Below are 18163 nucleotides of genomic sequence, written 5' to 3' on the forward strand. Positions count from 1 at the left end.
CTGTTTCCAGTATGTTACCACCTTACATAAAACCATCAAACCCCTTGGCACAAACATTGAGAGTCTAAATTACTAATTGCTTACAGTGGGTGTTAGCTATAATTTTAGGAAAAGGAAATTTCTGTTTCCTAATTAGTTCATTTTATTGGCCTAAGTCTGTACTGGGGAAAAAAAAAGATGATCCGGTCCAGTTTCCTGATATTTCCCATATATCATATCTATGAAGAATAGGGGCACCATCAGTTCTCAGTAGGGGTGCTGTTGGCATTATGAGGTGAGAGTTCTTCATTGAGTCAGAATGTCTTGTACGCATTGAGGGTTATTTGGCGTCTCTGGCCTTGTACTCACACTAAATGCCTGGGGCTGTCTCCAGTCATTATGACGCTCAGAAACCTCCTCCACACATTTCCAAATGTTCTCTGGAAGCAAATCACCCCTAGCTGAAAACCTAAACCTCAGAGGAAGAATTAATGTTTTTCAATGCATCTGTTTATTATCCTCTTATAGATAATGATTTCTAGGTTATTCACAAGTGATAGCCAAAGTTTTCTATAGTTTAATTTTTTTCAAAAGTATCAGTCAGGCTAACATTTTGTTCTTATTTTGCCACAAGCTTAATATAAGCTCTCAAACTTGAATATATTTCAAATTCTTAGTCTGGGCAAATAAAGTGGTTACCAAGTGGTAGACTTACCAGGTGCACGCGTGCACACACACACACACACACACACACATACACCAGCTTTGTGACTTGATTATATAATTTTCTACAGGAAAAAGAGCCACAGCAAATTTTTGAGAGTCTGGCTTTCAAACACAATATCACACTGCTTAATCTGTACTTTCAGAATTCCTCTTTCAGTAAATCCAGAATTGTTCACTAAAACAGAACAAACCCCCCACAACTTCTCTAGTGTTGAACACCAGTCTTAAAGATAAACAGTATGAATAAGGAGAAAGAATGAACAAGTTAGATATGACAAGATTGCACTTCAATTAGTAATGACAAGATAGTATATGAATATTTGCTTCCCAAATGCGTAAATATCTAGAAATCTTTTTTTAAACAGCTATTCCAAGAAACACAAATCTCTCATGCATGCCCACCAATACAGGGAAGAGAATAATAAAAAAAAGGGGGGGGCAAACTTACCATTTACCTATGACTCAAAGAAATACCAGCACGTAATTCACCTTAACAGCCAAGCCTCAAGTAACAAATTTCATATTCCTTATTATGGGTCTCATCAGGCATTTCAGTATGTCTTGAAATGTTTAGGTGAGATGCATCTCTCTTCAAAAACATTCTGGCTTTCAAATCTCAGCTTCAAAATAAAATTTAATAAATGTTAAGTTGGAGATAAATTAAGAGAGACTCAAATCTATTTTAGTGAGAAATCTCTATAAACTCTATAACTGAGTAAAATTTCTACATGTTTAAGTTTCTTTAAATTTTTTTAATTAAAAAAATTTTAAATGTTTATTCTTTGAGAGAGAGAGGGAGAGAGAGAGAGTCGGGAAGGGGCAGAGAGAGAGGGAGTCACAGATTGAAACAGGCTCCAGGCTCTGAGCTGTCAGCACAGAGTCCGATGTGGGGCTCGAATGCACAAACTATGAGATCGTGATCTGAGCCGAAGTCGCTGCTTAACTGAGTGGGCCACCCGTGCATCCTGAAACTTTTTTTTTTTTTAATGTGATCAAGTCCTGTTTATTTTAGAAGGAGAAACAGCAGCGCTAGGAAGGAGGGATGTGAGAACATGACACCAGTAGCTCTTGATGGCCCAGGTCCAGCACAGGCTTTGTGTGTGTGATCGAGGTTGCCCCGCAGCCTCCACCAGCCTTTTGCTGTGAGGACAAGGTGTGAGGAAAACCTGTGCAGACATGAATCTTCCATGAAGGTAGAGGCGGGATACATTGAATCTGGGTCCCTCTGGACCAGGTGAAAAAGCCAGACAGCCCACAGCATCCTTAGCAGTGCAAAGAGAGGCCCAACTGTGGTGTTTGGGTTCTTTCTTCTGTCACTCCTACTTTTCTCAACAAATACAAATTAAACATGAAACACATTTTCACTTCAATTTTTAACAATCATGAATTCAGGAAAAGAACAGTGGAGTTGCATGTAAATATTTAAAATCTATCTTACAATTAAAATGTTTCAAATGGTAAAAACAGTAGTTTAAGAATTGTTACCAGTCCTGGGGCACCTGGGTGGCTCAGTTGGTTAAGTGTCTGACTTTAGCTCAGGTCAAAGTCTTGTGGTTGGTGGGTTTGAGCTCAGTGTTGGGCTCTGAGCTTATAGCTTTATAGACTATAGACTATAGACTGCTTTGGATTCTGTGTCTCCTTCTCTCTCTGCCCCTTCCCGACTCTCTCTCTCTCTCAAAGAATAAACATTTAAAAATTTTTTAAGTAAAAAAATTTTAAGAAACTTGGGGCGCCTGGGTGGCTTAGTTGGTTAAGCGGCCGACTTTCACTTAGGTCATGATCTTGCAGTTCGTGGGTTCGAGCCCCGCGTCGGGGTCTGTGCTGACTGCCAGCTCAGAGCCTGGAGCCTGTTTCAATCTGTGACTCCCTCTCTCTCTGACCCTCCCCTGCTCACGCTGTCTCTCTCTCTCTCCCCTAGAAATAAATAAAACATTAAAAAAAATTTAAAAAAAATTTTAAGAAACTTAAACATGTAGAAATTTTACTCAGTTATAGAGTTTATAGAGATTTCTCACTAAAATAGATTTGAGTCTCTCTTAATTTATCTCCAACTTAACATTTATTAAATTTTATTTTGAAGCTGAGATTTGAAAGCCAGAACGTTTTTGAAGAGAGATGCATCTCACCTAAACATTTCAAGACATACTGAAATGCCTGATGAGACCCATAATAAGGAATATGAAATTTGTTACTTGAGGCTTGGCTGTTAAGGTGAATTACGTGCTGGTATTTCTTTGAGTCATAGGTAAATGGTAAGTTTGCCCCCCCCTTTTTTTTATTATTCTCTTCCCTGTATTGGTGGCTCTCTCTGTCTCTCAAAATAAATAAATGTCAAAAACATTTTTTAAAATTATTACCAGTCCAAAAATTAACATCTTTTATTTTACTTTTTTAAATTAAGGTTTTAATTTTACTTCCAGTATAGTTAACATACAGTGTTATATCAATTTTGGGAGATTTTATTTCATTTTTAATGATTTTTTTTAGTTAAATTTTAAAAAAAAATTTATTTCTGAGAGAGAGAGAGAGAGCGAGCGAGCGTGAGCAGGGGAGGGTTAGAGAGAGAGGGAGATACGAATCTGAAGCAGGTTCCAGGCTCTGAGCTGTCAGCACAGAGCCCAACGCAAGGCTTAAATTCACTAACTGTGAGATCATGACCTGAGGCGAAGTTGGGCGCTTAACCGACTGAGCCACCCAGGCGCCCCAATGAGAGTTTTAAAATTAGCAATATCACTACAGCAGAAGAGGTGATTTTTCCTGCTTTCAAAATACTTTTCAAATTCTGATTTTAACTTTTGGAATACACAGAAACTGAATAAAAAACATTCAGTTGAATAAAACATACTAAATGCAATACAAAGCAAGACATGTTCTTTTGGAGCAAGAAAACCAACTGGCGAAAAAGAAAAGAAAGTCCTGTCAATATAAGATGAGTAAGCAAATTCTTTTCTTCCTTCCCTTCCTCCTTCCTTCCTTCCTTCCTCTTTTCCTTTCTTCCATCCCTTTTTTCTTTCTTCTTTGTCCTTCCTTTCAAAATCCAGTTGTCCTAAAGTGTATTTCACAAAACTGGACTTGAAGAACTAAGGTGGGTAGGGAGGAGGACCCAAGTACAAACAGAAAATAAAGAGGCGCAGATTCATAACAAACAGATAATTTATAGTCTTACCTATGGGCCCACTCCAGTGTGGTAGAAGCTGCTTGAAGTAATTTAAAATGGAGCAGGAGCTCAGGTTTGTACTGTGGTGTGAAAATCAGGAAGGAATTCATCACCGGAAACCAATTTGCCTTCCTATTGATTCCACATTCTGCTTCCTGCAGACTTCCTCCTCAGGAAGGGCGTCTTTCTATTACTTTTCTACTCTCTTGGAGGACTTTTGAGCTCACACAACAAGCAGGAAGTTTGAGTTTCCTGGGATGATTTAAAAGACCTTTTTTAGGGGCACCTGGGTGGCTCAGTCGGTTATGCATCCGACTTTGGCTCAGGTTATGATCTCACGGTTTGTTGAGTTCAAGCCCTGCATTGGCCTCTGTGCTGAGCTCCAAGGCAGCTTGGAGCCTGCTTCAGATTCTGTCTCTTCCTCTCTCGCTGTTCCTCCCCAACTTGTATTCTATCTCTCTCTCAAAAAAAAAAAAATGTTAAAGAAAAAATTTAAAAGACCATTTTAAAGACTATGCATGTGTGTGGATAACTCATTTGCCAATTTGGGGATGAAATTCAATCTTTGTTTATGTTTCCATTCTTAGTGATCACCAAAAAAAACAGAAGACATTCTTTGATTTAGGACATTGTTATTTTTAGAAATTTTACTTCTGTATATACTGAGACCCATTTGGTCATGACTAAAAGCCTCATATGTCACTGCTGTTAGGTGTCACTCTGTAAACAGGCATTACAAAATTGCAAAAAGACTTAATTAACTAGGTAATATGTTTGAACATCCAGTAGAAGGTATAAATGTAAAAATAATGTCAGAAAAGCATTTCAGACATAAAACACCATATGAAAAGCATTCCTTCAAACAGAAGTACATTTCTCCTAGGCACTTGATTCTTTACTCGTAAAAAAATAAGTTTTATTTGTCAAATCATTTTGGCTAAAGTGTTTTCATCTTGGCTACAACCTAAGGAAGACAGTTATTGCAATATGAAATGTTGGAGTATATAAGTCAGGGTGGTTTTTGTTTTTGTAATTGGGATTGGATTGAAGCATGGAGTCATTAAATTAGCAGTGAAGCAGAAGGCTCTTTCATGGAGGTACCTTCCCAACATTGACCATGGGAAGTACCGACCATTCTTGCAGTGCCCTGTAGAACAAGTCATCATACGCTGGTGATTTACAGGCCAGTAGTCCCACTGTCTCATTTGAGAAGGATGCATCAAAACTTTAAGTTGGTTACAAGATGTTTGTTGTTTTCCGATATGACTTTTGAAAAGGTCTAAATACAAAATTTAAGTAATATATCTGAACACTATTTACTCTTCGTTTTAAGGTCCTATGCATTCCTCAAAGTTCAAGTCAAACTTTCAAATCAAAGGTGAGCTTGGCTCAAGGTTTGCCTTTGGTGCTGTCTTTCTTATTTCTCATCACCAACCACCCTCCTCCTGCCCCCCAGTTTTCCCTGTGGCTCCCCTCCTCCCAGACCTCCTGGCTGTTTCTCTCTAAGCATCATTTGGGGACCCAGCTCTTGTTCCTCTGTGTATAGTGTCTTTATTTTTACAACCTATAAAAATCCGAACTTCCAAGAAGTTTTTCTTAATTTTCTCCTCTATCAAAATCTGGATGGTTTTGGATTCAAGCTACTTAATTTTCACCAAACTGTTACCATGCTCATTAGGGGTCAGTGGGTCAGTGTTCCTACCTTCAGGGTATATTCCCATGTTCAGCAAAGGTCACCTGGGGCCACAACACAGAAACTCAAATACAAACAGGACACCCCTCCCCCAATACCATGGCACAAATATGTGCCATGTTTCCCAACAGGGACCGACAGGAGCAACATAGATGGATCTGTGATTCAACCCCATTACTGGAAAACGGTGTGAAACACCTATGTTTTCTAATGTACGCTTGTGAAGTTATGGGGTAAGGGGCTCAGCAGAAGCATTCACAGCATGGACAGGCAGACTCTTCATTTCCCTTTCATAACATAAACCAGAATCAAGTCACTGGAAGCCAATTTTGAATCTGAGGCAGATAATGCTTCCTGTCTCCTGCTATTATTTTTCTCCCCAGCATGTGCTCAATGAAGATAAGTCCTGTGAATAATTATCTGACTGCATAAAACCATTAGGCCAGGTTCCAGTGAGGTACCACAGCTGTGCTAGGGACCAGATAATAGAGAAAGAACAGCACTCAAGCCTTTTTACATCATCCGTCTCCACCATGGCTAGTGCAGTGGAGAGAAGACAGGACCCAGAGTGGGGATAGTCCCAGTTTTCCAGGGTAGGTCACAAGATACCAAGCGTATAGGAGCCAACAAGTGAAGTCATCTAAGAAAAGAACCAAGAGGATTGTTCTAGATGTGACTCCTAAAACCTGGAGATTGGGATAGTTCTATCTTTTCATCTCCAATCATGTGGAAGGGACGCAGCCAAGGTGTTACACTTAACTTTAGCCTCTAAGATAAAGCCAAAGTATATGAGAAGCTTGATTATCCGCAAGCATATACTCTGAAGTTCTTACTCTGGAAGGAATTGGGGTAGGTTAAACAAAACCAGCTCCTTAGAACACATGTAATTCTCTCCTAGAAAGGACTTGGAAAGGGCTAATGCCCTGCTACCTATATTGTTCCTCTGACCAAACTGCAATGTTTTGTTTATTTAATTAATGGCTTTCTTCTCATTAGGCTTGCTGCTACAGCCAAATGGAGATTTCTCAGCCTGCCAAAGCGATGAATCTGGACTGTTTGCCTATGCCTTGAGGCTAGCTTTTTGCCTTCCCTCTAATTTTTTAAAAGCTGACTTAAAGACAGTACTTTAAGCTACATTAGAACCAGAGGAAAATATCAGCAAATCCCACTGAAAAGAGTAAGTGAATCGCCTAAAGGGTTTGTACCCCAAAGGTCAGATCTAATTCAATAACAGTCTGTCTGGGAGTCAGAATCGGAATATTTTTAAAAGGTCTAGGTGTTTTCTTCATAATTAGATCAAAAGAGGTGAGTCTGCTCAGTGGGGGCCTATTTTTAAAGTAAACTAAAGGCTTCTTATTCAACTCTAAATACAGGTGGAGCAAAGCTAAGTCTAGATAACATCAATACATAAAGAATAAAAGTAAAATATCCATTCTTTCTCTCAGATGATTTGTTTATGTGACCTAAATACTTACGGTGCCTGAACATTGTCCTGTCTTCAAATAGATTTGTACCCATACCTGCAGAAAAAAGAAAACCACAAGAAAGACCACAGTAAGATAGGGAGTAGATGTTTGGAGGGAAGCATGAACAGAGATGAAGAGAAAACTCAGACAGGAAGATGTCATGGTCTTTGGGGCTAAAGGAAGAGAAATAGCAGAAAGACGGATGTACAACCACAGAGCACCAATGCACTCAGCACTGCTATGATGGGTGGCTGTTTCTGTTCTGTTCTCTGTTCTGGCTCATAGCATGTCTACACACATCTTTCCTTAACTTGGAAATTTTTGAGGAAAACATCTGTGGGCAGAAAACAATGGCTCAAAGAATTTTCATAGCAAACCATTTTGACATCAATAAAAATCACTGGGGCAAACATGGAAGTCTCATCCCTTTTGTCTGACTTTCATTAAGACAAATTGAATGTTTACTGATTATCCAAACGTATCTTTGTAGGCCAATTCAATGGCTTGAGGAGAAAATATCTTTGTGAATGAGAGCAGGAGAGACTTTGGAAGCTTTTCTCTGATGTATAGCAAAATATCAGCACATCTTTTTGGAGGAGAATAGCTTTAATTGCATCCTTTCATTATCAAAAATGAGAATACAATTTTCTGAGAATGTTCCAGCAAAGCTCTTTCATTTAGACGTGGGCACTGCCTGGGAATCAGAAAACTGGATTCTGGTTTAGTTTGGGTAAGACTGTTTGGAACCTTAGGAAAGGTTGCTGACCCCTCAGTTTCACCTTTCACATTTGTAAAATGTGGAGATTGATTTAGGAGTATTTTAGGATCCTCCTCCTGGTGCCAATATTCTGGAAATCTATGCTTCCTCCTGACAACTCAGTGAAAGAAAACCATGTCTCTAGTACATGTTTTGTTGATTATGAGTAATAAAAACTTAGGATAGTCTCATGGTTTGAATAATAAAGAAATTTTTGTATTTGTGAACAACTGTGTTTTTTAATCTCACTCAAGTTAGGAACTGTATGTATAGCAAATGGAAATAGAGCTTGTAACAGTATGTCTTAGTGTTTATGTAGTTAGTCTTCCTCCGTGGCCAAGGAAGTATGTGTCAACTATTACTGTATAATCTCCAGAAGTAGTGAAGTAGACAGATTAAGGTTCTTTTTATCAAAACAGCACAAGAGTTCTGGAGAAGATAAACAAAATGCAATAAATTTGATAGAGTTCTGGAATTTAACACTTCAGTTGAGAAGAGAGATGTAGGACTAAAATGTCCTTTTAGGCAAGCAGTTCTGTGAAAGCTGGAACATGTTGTCCTGGCCTGCCTTTGCCAGTAACAAGCTGTGTGATATAAAGCAAGTCCCTTGGCCTCTCTGTTTCCCAGATTCCTTATGTATAGAAAAGGAAATTGGAGTGGATGCATTCCTAACCACTTTCAGTCTTAGAGCCTTATGACTCTGAAAGAAGACATTAAAATGCAGTTAATTACAAATTAATAATGTAAATACGTTACACAGATGCATATTTGAAATCCTTAAGAGAATAAATTCTTTTTTAATATAATTTTATTTTATGAGAGAGAGAGAACATGTGAGCGGGGTATGGGGAAGAGGGAGAGTGAGAGAATATTAAGCAGACTACACACAGTGCGAAGCCCAATGTGGGGCTTGATCCCACAGCCCTGGGGTCAGTGCCTGAGCAGAAACCAACGGTTTGCTGCTCAACCAACTGAGCCACCCAGGTGCCCCAAAAGAATAAATTCTTCAAAGATACCTATTTACATATAACTTATTTATAAGTTAATTAAAACTCATAGGGTCACATAAATTTAGATATAAAATAGACCTTAGCAATCAGTACCAACTGTTGCAAAACTGCACAATAATTATTTGTGAATGTGCCCCTTACCTTGTGCATTCTTCAAGGGAATAAATAGTCTCATGTTTCTTTGTATCATCAGTAGTTAGACCAGTACAGATAGCAAGTAGATACTAAGTAAAGACTAATTAAATAAATTTGCAGATTAAGAAACAGAAATCTTGAAAGGTTCTGCTAAGCTACCTGAAGTCACACAAGTAGTGAGATGGGAGCTTCTGCTTTTTCCGAGCCCCAATCCAGGGAGGGCTGGTTCTTTTTTAAGGCCAAATTGAGACAGTTTTTTTTCAAAAGACATCATTAGCAATGGCATCTTGTCCATGAAAATAGGCCTTTTAAGGACTTTAAGGATGACCAAATAAAATTAAATGGAGAACAAGGCACACAATAAATATTTGATAACTATTCATTGATCAATTTAAATGTGAATCAAATTATCTTCTTAAAAGTAATAAAGTTATCTTTTTGTGCCCAGCACAGCCATGGCTCATTGTCTCAAGAAACATGTGAAGCATGTAGTGGGCTCAGCATTGTATGTCAGATGAACTGACCAGCGTATTTGCTTCTCGTCCATCTACTGGTCCCCATAAATCGAGAGAATGTCTCCCTCTCATCATTTTCTTGAAGAACAGATTTAAGTATGCCCTAACAGGAGATGAGGTAAAGAAGGTCTGTATGCAGTGTTTTATTAATATTGATGGCCAGGTTGGAACTGATATAACCTACCCTGCTGGTTTTATGGATGTCGTCAGTACAGACAAAACTGGGGAGAATTTCCATCTGATCTGCTACAGCAAGGGTCACTTTGCTGTTCATTGGATTACACCTGAAGAGGCCAAGTATAAATTGCACAAAGGGAGAAAGGTCTCTGTGGGGACAAAAGGAATTCCTCATCTAGTGATCCATGATGCTTGCATCATCCACTATTCTGATCCCTTCATCAATGTGACTGACACCATTCAGATTGATCAGGAGACAGGAAAGATTACTGACTTCATCAAGTTTGACATTGATAATCTGTGTATGGTGACTGGAAGTATTAACCTAGGAAGAATTGGCATGATCATCAGCAGAGAGAGGTACCCTAGTTCTTTTGATGTAGTTCATGTGAAAGATGCCAATGGCAGTAACTTTGTCATCCAGCTGTCCAACATTTTTGTTATTGACAAAGACAACAAACCACGGAATTCTCTTTCCTCTGGAAAGGGTATCTGCCTCACCATTGCTGAAGAAAGAGAAAAGAGACTGGCAATGAAACCAAATGGTCTCTAGATGATGTGATTAGAAGACATTTTTATTTAAAGATAATACAGCATGATAAAAAAGTAATCAAGTTATATTTCTGTAGTAGCTGTCCACCTTTATTTCTTCTTTGCCTATATCACATGCCATCAAAGGATGAAGTATATTTGACCACACTATTTTTTTAATGTTTTAAATTTATTTTGAGAGTGAGAAAGAGCATGAGCTGGGGAGAGGCAAAGAGAGGGAGAGAGAGAATCCCAAGTGGGCTCTGTGTTGACAGCACAAAGTCCAACATGGGGCTTGATCTCACATACCATGAGATCATGACCTGAGCTGAAATCAAGAGTCAGTCACTTAACTGACTGAGCCACCCAGGCACCCCTATTTCTCCACCTCTTGAATCTTTCCCAGCCTAATACTGTTTTGACCAAAAGAGCACCAAGAGAGTGATACTCCATCAGTTCTGGCCCTGATCTTTGGGACGATGGTGGCTTGCCTTGGTGTCTTGGAGCCTGGAGCTGCTATACATAAAGTTCAGCTTCAGTGCTGAAGAGGTCCTCAGACTAAGATGAGAGAGGAGCCCTTCTGAGCTCAGGCTTCTAGTATCCCCATCTAGTCATCAGACATGGCAGAAAGCTGTCTTGAACTGTCCTGAACAGCTCAGCTTCTAGCTAAATATCATAAAGTAACCACAGTGGATGACCCATGAAGCAAAAGAATCATACAGCTGAGTCCTACTTGAATTTGTGGTTAATAAAATCTGGAAACATAATAAAACACTGTTATTTTAGGCCACTTAATTTAGGGTTGTTTATTTGCAGTGATGAGTAGCTGAATTCTTTGTTTAAAAGTTATATAATTCTACATTTTATATAAAAGGAACTCTTTTCTTATCTCCTACTCTTATCTCAGATTAACACAGGTTAGAAAGATTCAATAGTGCTGCCAATTTGAAATATTGCTACAGTAAGAATTTCCCCCGGATGTCAACATTAAGAAAAGCTATGGTTTATTTTATAGCAAAGAAGTTCATTTTAATAGGATCCATGATATATAAGCTATAGTATCAATTTCTTTTCCCATAAATGTAGCCTTACCTTTTATAGAGAAATCAATTGAAACAGTAAAAATTTGCCTAGCACAGGTGTATGTGTTTGGCAAAAAGCATTCTGAGAGAATGACACCCATTTGTAGAATGAGTACTATCATTTCCTTTTATTAATCCCTGATTTACTATTTCCACCTTCACTCCTAACGCCTTATTCACTTATGTATGAATTCCTTCAAAAAACCTTTACTGAATCCCTACTTCATTTCTGACATGATCCTAAGTGCTGGTGAGGAAGCTATGATGACTAAGAGGTAGACTTGTACCTCAAGGGGCAAGAATTCTACTGGGAAGACAAGTTTAGTACTAAACATGGCCCATGGATAGAGTAAGTGCTAAAATAGAAGGAAGCATGAAGCAAAATGGGAACTCAGAGATGAGCAGCAGAACCTGCCAAAGAAGCTGCAAGTTCCAGAGAGGGTGATGTTGGGTGTTAATAAATTTTGCAGACAAAGAAATGGTAAAGGGCATTTCAGGCAGAGAGAATGTAGCAAAAAGTGAAGAAAAATGGCAAAACTTCCACGGCAGATGTAGCCAAAAATTGATAGGAGAGGGCAGGGAACTAACAGGGGTAAGTAATGGATTGTGGTAAAGATGGGGTGGGGGCACAGAGTGACAAGCTCTTATGCCATGAAGTCACAACTGACCTTCGCCCAGTGCTCCCTATGAGACCTGCTGAGTGGGTAGCATGCCCACCACCGTCCACAACTGATTAGACGAGAGGCGTATACCCGGCCTAACGTCAGTTCATCCTTTGGTTTGATTGTGATCAAGCAGATTCTCTAACTTATAGAATCATATGCCTTAAGACATATGATTGGAGACTATGCCTTGGCATATAGTAGTGTGACCAAACAGTCATGTAGACATGGGGTCACCTTGGACCCCATGGCAAGCCAGAGCCATAAGCAAGTTAATTCTACAGGGCACCAGCCAATGCGACAGGCTTTACGGAGTCTGTGCATTAAAAAAAGAGAGGTCATACTGAGAGAGGCAGGAATGAAGGAGCGGGCAGGCAGAATGGAAGTGAGAGGGAGAGAGGTATAGGTAGAGACCCCTGACAGCCATGGGGAGACCAATTCTGAGAGGAACGAGTTGGTTCGGACAATCAGGCCAAATGTAGTAGAGCTCAGCGCATGAGCACCTGGTTTTATCCACTGGATTTGACAATTATCACTGACCTCAGAAAGAAGGCAGTCTCAGAGGATGCATGGCCAGAGTGTAGACGCTCTTATTAGGACTCGGAGGCTACAGAGTGTGTGAAATAAGGCAAATGAAATATGATAGAAACTGATGACTTCTCCTATCAACTGGTGAGGCATGGGAGATGGCTGCCAGGATGAGGGGATTCAAAACATTCCCAAACAGGACACCCTTCTCATATTTCTCCTAATTTGAGGAGGAATTCAACACTGTATTCTTCTGAGATCTGTTGCCTTCTGTTTCTTTACTGATCACAAATGACATTGCTAATGTTCCATGGACTTTGCCAACCTACAGCTCAGCAAGTACCTACTTTGTCTAATTACTATACACGTATTCAAAGATTGGATGCAAAATTTCAGAAAACTTTACCCTTTAAGCGAACTTGTATAGCCTGGTGCCATGAGGAGATGGAGCAAAGTGAGCTAGGTTTTGTATTGTGATTTTTCTACCACTGGGATCTTTAGAGTGTGAAGACATGCCTCGTAGATAGTAGAACGAATCCCGAAAACATAACAACGCTCATTATCTTGTTGCTGGCACAGCAGTTGATGCCTTATCCACAATAGTTGTGATTTCTGTTTTATCTGGTGATACTATCTCCCAGTGAAGAGCAGGAGAAGTGAATGTGCCAAGCAGTCTGTAGGAGCATCAGTTGTCTGTAAAGGGTCCGCAAGCCATTGGAGGGTCACTGCTTGTTGTGATATCACATTCCCATTACTCCCCCTCAGAGGAGCAAGGGTCTAAAATCCTTCAGGAAAATAGCTCCTGCTGTTAGAACAATGGTAGACTTCCTTTCCACCTGTCTTGAAGGAGAAATGAGAAAAGAAAAAAATATAGGCAATAAGTAATGACCAATGGAAGGGAAAAAAACACCAAAAAAAGAACGTCCTGTGAGAAAGCTCAGGGCTGAGTTTTATTTGTTTGTTTATTACTGGCTGAGATATAAAAGGAGTTTAAACAGTAGAGCTGCTTTCTCTGGTTAATGTATTAGCCAAATACAACAAGTCTGACCGTCTTTGCTTACCACCAGGGTGCACCAACGCTCACACTATTCCAAACTTCGAACACAATCAGCTTTTTTTAGCCCTTAATAATTGGGCTCAAGTCACTTTTGGAAAAGAATGGCGGGGAGTTAGATTGCTAAGGTTCTGTTTATCATAGCACAATTATCAAATCCTCTGGATTTTTAAAAATCACATCTACACTCTGTTCTGCTACAACATGTGTTTTTAAATGCAAATCAACTCCTATGCAATTGGTAATTAGGGGAGTGATATCAGCATAACACAGAAAACAAATTGGACCAAACGTGGTTTTTCTCAGTGTGTTCATTGTCCAAAGCAATCAACCGTGTAAGCTTTTTCACAGTTAAATAAAACAAAACTTTAATATTTGAAGAGTTTGGGGGGAAAAAAACGCTTTAAAGTCTCTGAATATCTTCCTTTAGTTCAAGAAAGTGGCGGGCTTAATGGCCTGTAATCCTTGCTATATTGTGCACTAGGTGAAACCACCTGAAGAAACTGAAAGTGCAGATTAAGAACCTGGGAAGAGATTTTCCTGTGTTAAAACAAGACAATAACAACAACAAAAGAACACACTTCTGAGTCATAGTTTTATTTTGGATGTAACTATCCTTTATCAAAGTAGCTGTTGTTAAAGACCTGTATCTCCACATGGGAAGTTTGAGTCCCAGGGTTTGAGACATCAAAGGGCAGACTGACAGATCTGGGGGGCAAAGCCTAGTGGAGATTTAACTCAATCTTTGTATCTTCAGGATTCTTATCATTTTTGTTAGTGCCCTTATTAAAAAGTACCATGGCTTTTGAGGTACTTATTAAAAAGTACCAAAGCTCCTAACACTATTTTCTTCCAACGAGCACTGTTATGTTTAGTGTGTGATTTTGCAAAAAGTGAAGAAAGCATAAGTGCAGTAGAATGGCTGAAACACCCGTGCTAGTATTCTTCATGAACAACACTTGTGGAAGACTTACAAAATACCAGAGGTTTTCTCAACATTTTACATATATTATCTCATTTAATTCCGGCAACTTAATGAGGTTCCTTTTATTACTATCCCGTCTTTACAAATGAGGAAACCAAGAACCAGAGAGAATAAATGGAGAGCAGAATAACGAGGGTTTTAAGTGGCTCTGCATCTGGATGGGGCAGGAGTGAGAAGTCCTGTTCTTTAAGTTATACCAGTGGGAGAGCTATCTCAAAAGGTGAGTAAAAAAGCTTGGAAATGAGATTCTGTTAGAATGAGGTTATTATATACAGGTAGCATAGAACCTTACTTGATGAGAACTGGCTTTCAAGCTTTGCCACATATGTTAATGAACATAACCAATTTTCCCTTTAACTCACTGAGGTTCACCCTACTCTTTTCAAGCCTTTTTCAAGTTGTCGGTAGATATTCCATATGAAGCAATGCAATGCTGTGTGCAATGGACCTATAGTTACGGCTTTAGCTATTCTGGCAGGAGTTGATTAATTGAAGCTTCCCATCTTCCTCCCTCCTTCCCTCCTTTCCTTTCCTTCCTTTTCCTTCCTTCCTTCCCTCCTTCATTCCTTTCCCTATCCTTCCTTCCTTCCTTCCTTCCTTCCTTCCTTCCTTCCTTCCTTCCTCCCTCCCTGCCTCCCTCCCTCCCTTCTTTCCTTCCTTCCTTCCTTCCTCCCTTCCCTCCTTTTCTCTTTCTTTCTTCTCCCCCTTCACTCCTTCCTTCCTCTGAGATCAAAGGAAAAACAGGCACAAAAGCAGGCTAGACATGGAAAATGGAGACCCCATAAACCTCTTGTACACAAACTTTTAAAAGGTTCAGTTGCTTACTTTTCTACATATGGAACTGCTGCTGATAGAGAAATTCTTTCAGAAATTGATTTAATGGGAGAAAATGAAATTTTAATGGTAAACAGACATTGTGTAAGTTGCCTAAGGCACGGGATCCAGTCACCAGCAGAATGTAACAGGTGATATGATCCCCAGCTGCTTTTCTGAGCATCTGAAGATTAGTAAAAATCCTTCTCATTTTCATAATGAGTTCATAACACAACAAAGTGCTCCAGGAACCTGCTGCCTCACCTGCTAATTGTACTCTGAAGCTCTGATAGGAGAAAATTTCATCAGTGAATTACCATTTTATCTGCAATTCACAACAAGAAGAGGATGGATAAAACATGGAGAACATAATATCTGTAAATTTATAAAGAAAGAAAAATGTGACATGGCCCTTTAAAATTCTCCTTTTCATTCTTTTGTAACAAAAATGCTCTTCTGATTTTTTTTCTCCAAATTTTCTTTCCGGTGCCAGGTACCTGAGGCTTAGTTACAGTTCCTCTTTTGAGAACAAATTTGGATTTTAAAGTATCCTTGTAGATGCAAATCAGTGTTTGGCAAAGTATGAGCTAGGAACCATACTTATCAGAATTACCTGAAGTGCTTGTTAAAAAAATGTGAATTCTTGGTCTCGAGATCTATTTACTGAAATAGAATATTTATATAAAGAGTTCTAAGCATTTACATTTTATTAAGCACCTTACATCTTTTACACACTAATGTTTAGTATGCATAAAATAGTTTCAAATCACTGAGTTAGAAAATTCAGAGCATACATAATAGGTGTAATTGTTTCAGCCAAGCAAAACAGCCATTGATTGATTAATTGATTATTATAGATCCCAAGTTTTTCTCTGACACTTTGTGGACAGGCTTTGTTTCTTCATCCAAAATGAGTCAAGAGAATTAAGTAATCCACTCAGTCAATTGAAAACCGAGGGCCAAGTCAGTAAATCAAAATTCAATTGTGTAGCCAATCTCAGAAGTCTGAAAAATGACATTTAAAACACCTATACACAGGGTTTGTCAAGACAGTCGAATTGATTTGTGAGTGTAGAAACTGCCTTAAAACAACACTGTCATTAAGATCATAGATATGTTTACATTTTTCCTAAAACTCTTCAGTTGCAAATACTGATACATGCAGGTCACTTGGGACCCATGTGTTGTGAAATCTAAGAGACTTCTTAGTGCTTAATTTGCTTAACTTTTCAGCAGTCATTTGACATTGCTAACTCCTCCTTCCTTTTTGAAGTAGTCTAGTCCCTGGGCTTCTGTGATTCCACACGGCGTGAGTGAAGGTAATGCTTCTGCTACAGTAAACACCCAAATCTGGGTGGCTTAACATAAAAGAAGTTTCCTTCTCACTCATGTAAAATCCGATAGTATTTTCTCCTAAGGGATGAGGAAGGTTTCTGATTTCGCCTTGGGGTTGACATTGAGTCCCAACATGCAGAAGTGACAGATCTTTGTGGGAGATTTTTATGCATCAGCTTGGAAAGTGGCTTTCCTCAGCTTTTGTTCCCCTTCCATTAGTTTGAGCTCCAAATGGCAACACAGAGCTCCTGGGAGGCCAGGGAACAGCCTAGAAAGGAGAGGAGGCAGATGGGTGCTCAGGTAACAATCTCTGCCAGACAAACTCTCCCTTTTTCCTACTTCTTTGCCTATTCTTTCTCAGATGCATTTGTGATTCTGTTCTTTACCCAGTCCTAGAACATTGACTCATGGTGCCGTTCTGTTACTCTTTCTGGTCTCCAAACTTCCCCTGGACAATATCACTCTATCGCATGGCTTTCATGGATGTCTCTAGCTCCGGGAGCCCCCAAAGCACAGTCAAATTGCTACTGAAACTCTACCCATCAATGTCTCAAAGATACCGTAAGCTCAAGTGTGCAAATGTGAACTTGCCACCTCCATCATTTCTCCTTCCAGCCTTCCTTGACACAGTAAATGGCACTAATCTCCACCAAATTGCCCAAGTGAGAGGCTTAGGAGTGCTCTCTGACTCTCTACACTTCCTCACGTCATCCAATCAATCATTAAACCTCACAATTCTGATTGCCAGTTATCTCTTAAATCTAGTCATTTCTCTCCAACTACATCTCCAATATCCTGATAAAGTGCAATTTTATTTTCTTTTTTTACTTCTTTCTGGTTTCTACCCAGTCATGTTCTCCCCAATCTACTTGCGATGCTGCCATCAAAGTCATTTTTATAAAATTGAATTCTGGTTATACATTGTCTCTGCTTTAAATCTTTCATTGGCTTCCTTATGTCCATTGCACGATAAAACCCAGGATTTTTTAATCCTTTTTTTTTAATCCCCATGTTAATCCTTTAACATGGATTAATGGTGTCCTTCATAAGTTAGTTCCTCTCTCCTCCTTGACCTCCAGCTCCTTCCCCCTGACTGTTTTCCTTGAACGTCCAATTTTCTTTTGGTTATTTTCTAAATTGTGCCATTCTTTTTCCTTGGGACCAAGCTGCTCCCTTCATTTAAAACACTTCTCTCTGACCCCTTTCAAAGTCTACACCCAGCTCATTTTTTCGGGTTTCACTTCCTTTTGGAGATCTATAATGATTTCTTAGTTTAGATAAGAAGGCCCACTTATACTCCTGGGACATCTTGGATTTTACTGTATTTTCTTGGTCAAAATGTTTATTTACCCCCATTATTCTGCTGTCCTCATTAAAAGTTGTAGATGTATTTATTGTATTTACTACTGTATCTCTGAAGTTCTTAGTGGGCTAAGAAATTTGTTGGTGAATGAATAAAGTTATTAAGTGAGTAATTCACCAGCTTCCATCATATTTATGCAAGTTCTGTGATACAAACCATTGCTTATGTATCATAGTTAAATTCTCTGTGAAACAA

At 39.2% G+C, this 18163-nt stretch overlaps 1 protein-coding gene across 1 annotated transcript; it reads left to right on the forward strand.

Annotated features, from left to right (window-relative positions):
• Positions 1–9378: 9378 nt before the first annotated feature.
• On the forward strand, positions 9379–10168 carry LOC120239778 (40S ribosomal protein S4-like). The gene is given in 2 exon segments (XM_039244265.1): positions 9379–9419; positions 9421–10168. Coding segments are annotated over 2 exon segments (789 nt in total).
• Positions 10169–18163: the final 7995 nt, after the last annotated feature.

Source organism: Hyaena hyaena, unplaced genomic scaffold (assembly GCF_003009895.1).
Source record: "Hyaena hyaena isolate Hyena2069 unplaced genomic scaffold, ASM300989v1 scaffold_236, whole genome shotgun sequence".
Lineage (NCBI taxonomy): Eukaryota > Metazoa > Chordata > Mammalia > Carnivora > Hyaenidae > Hyaena > Hyaena hyaena.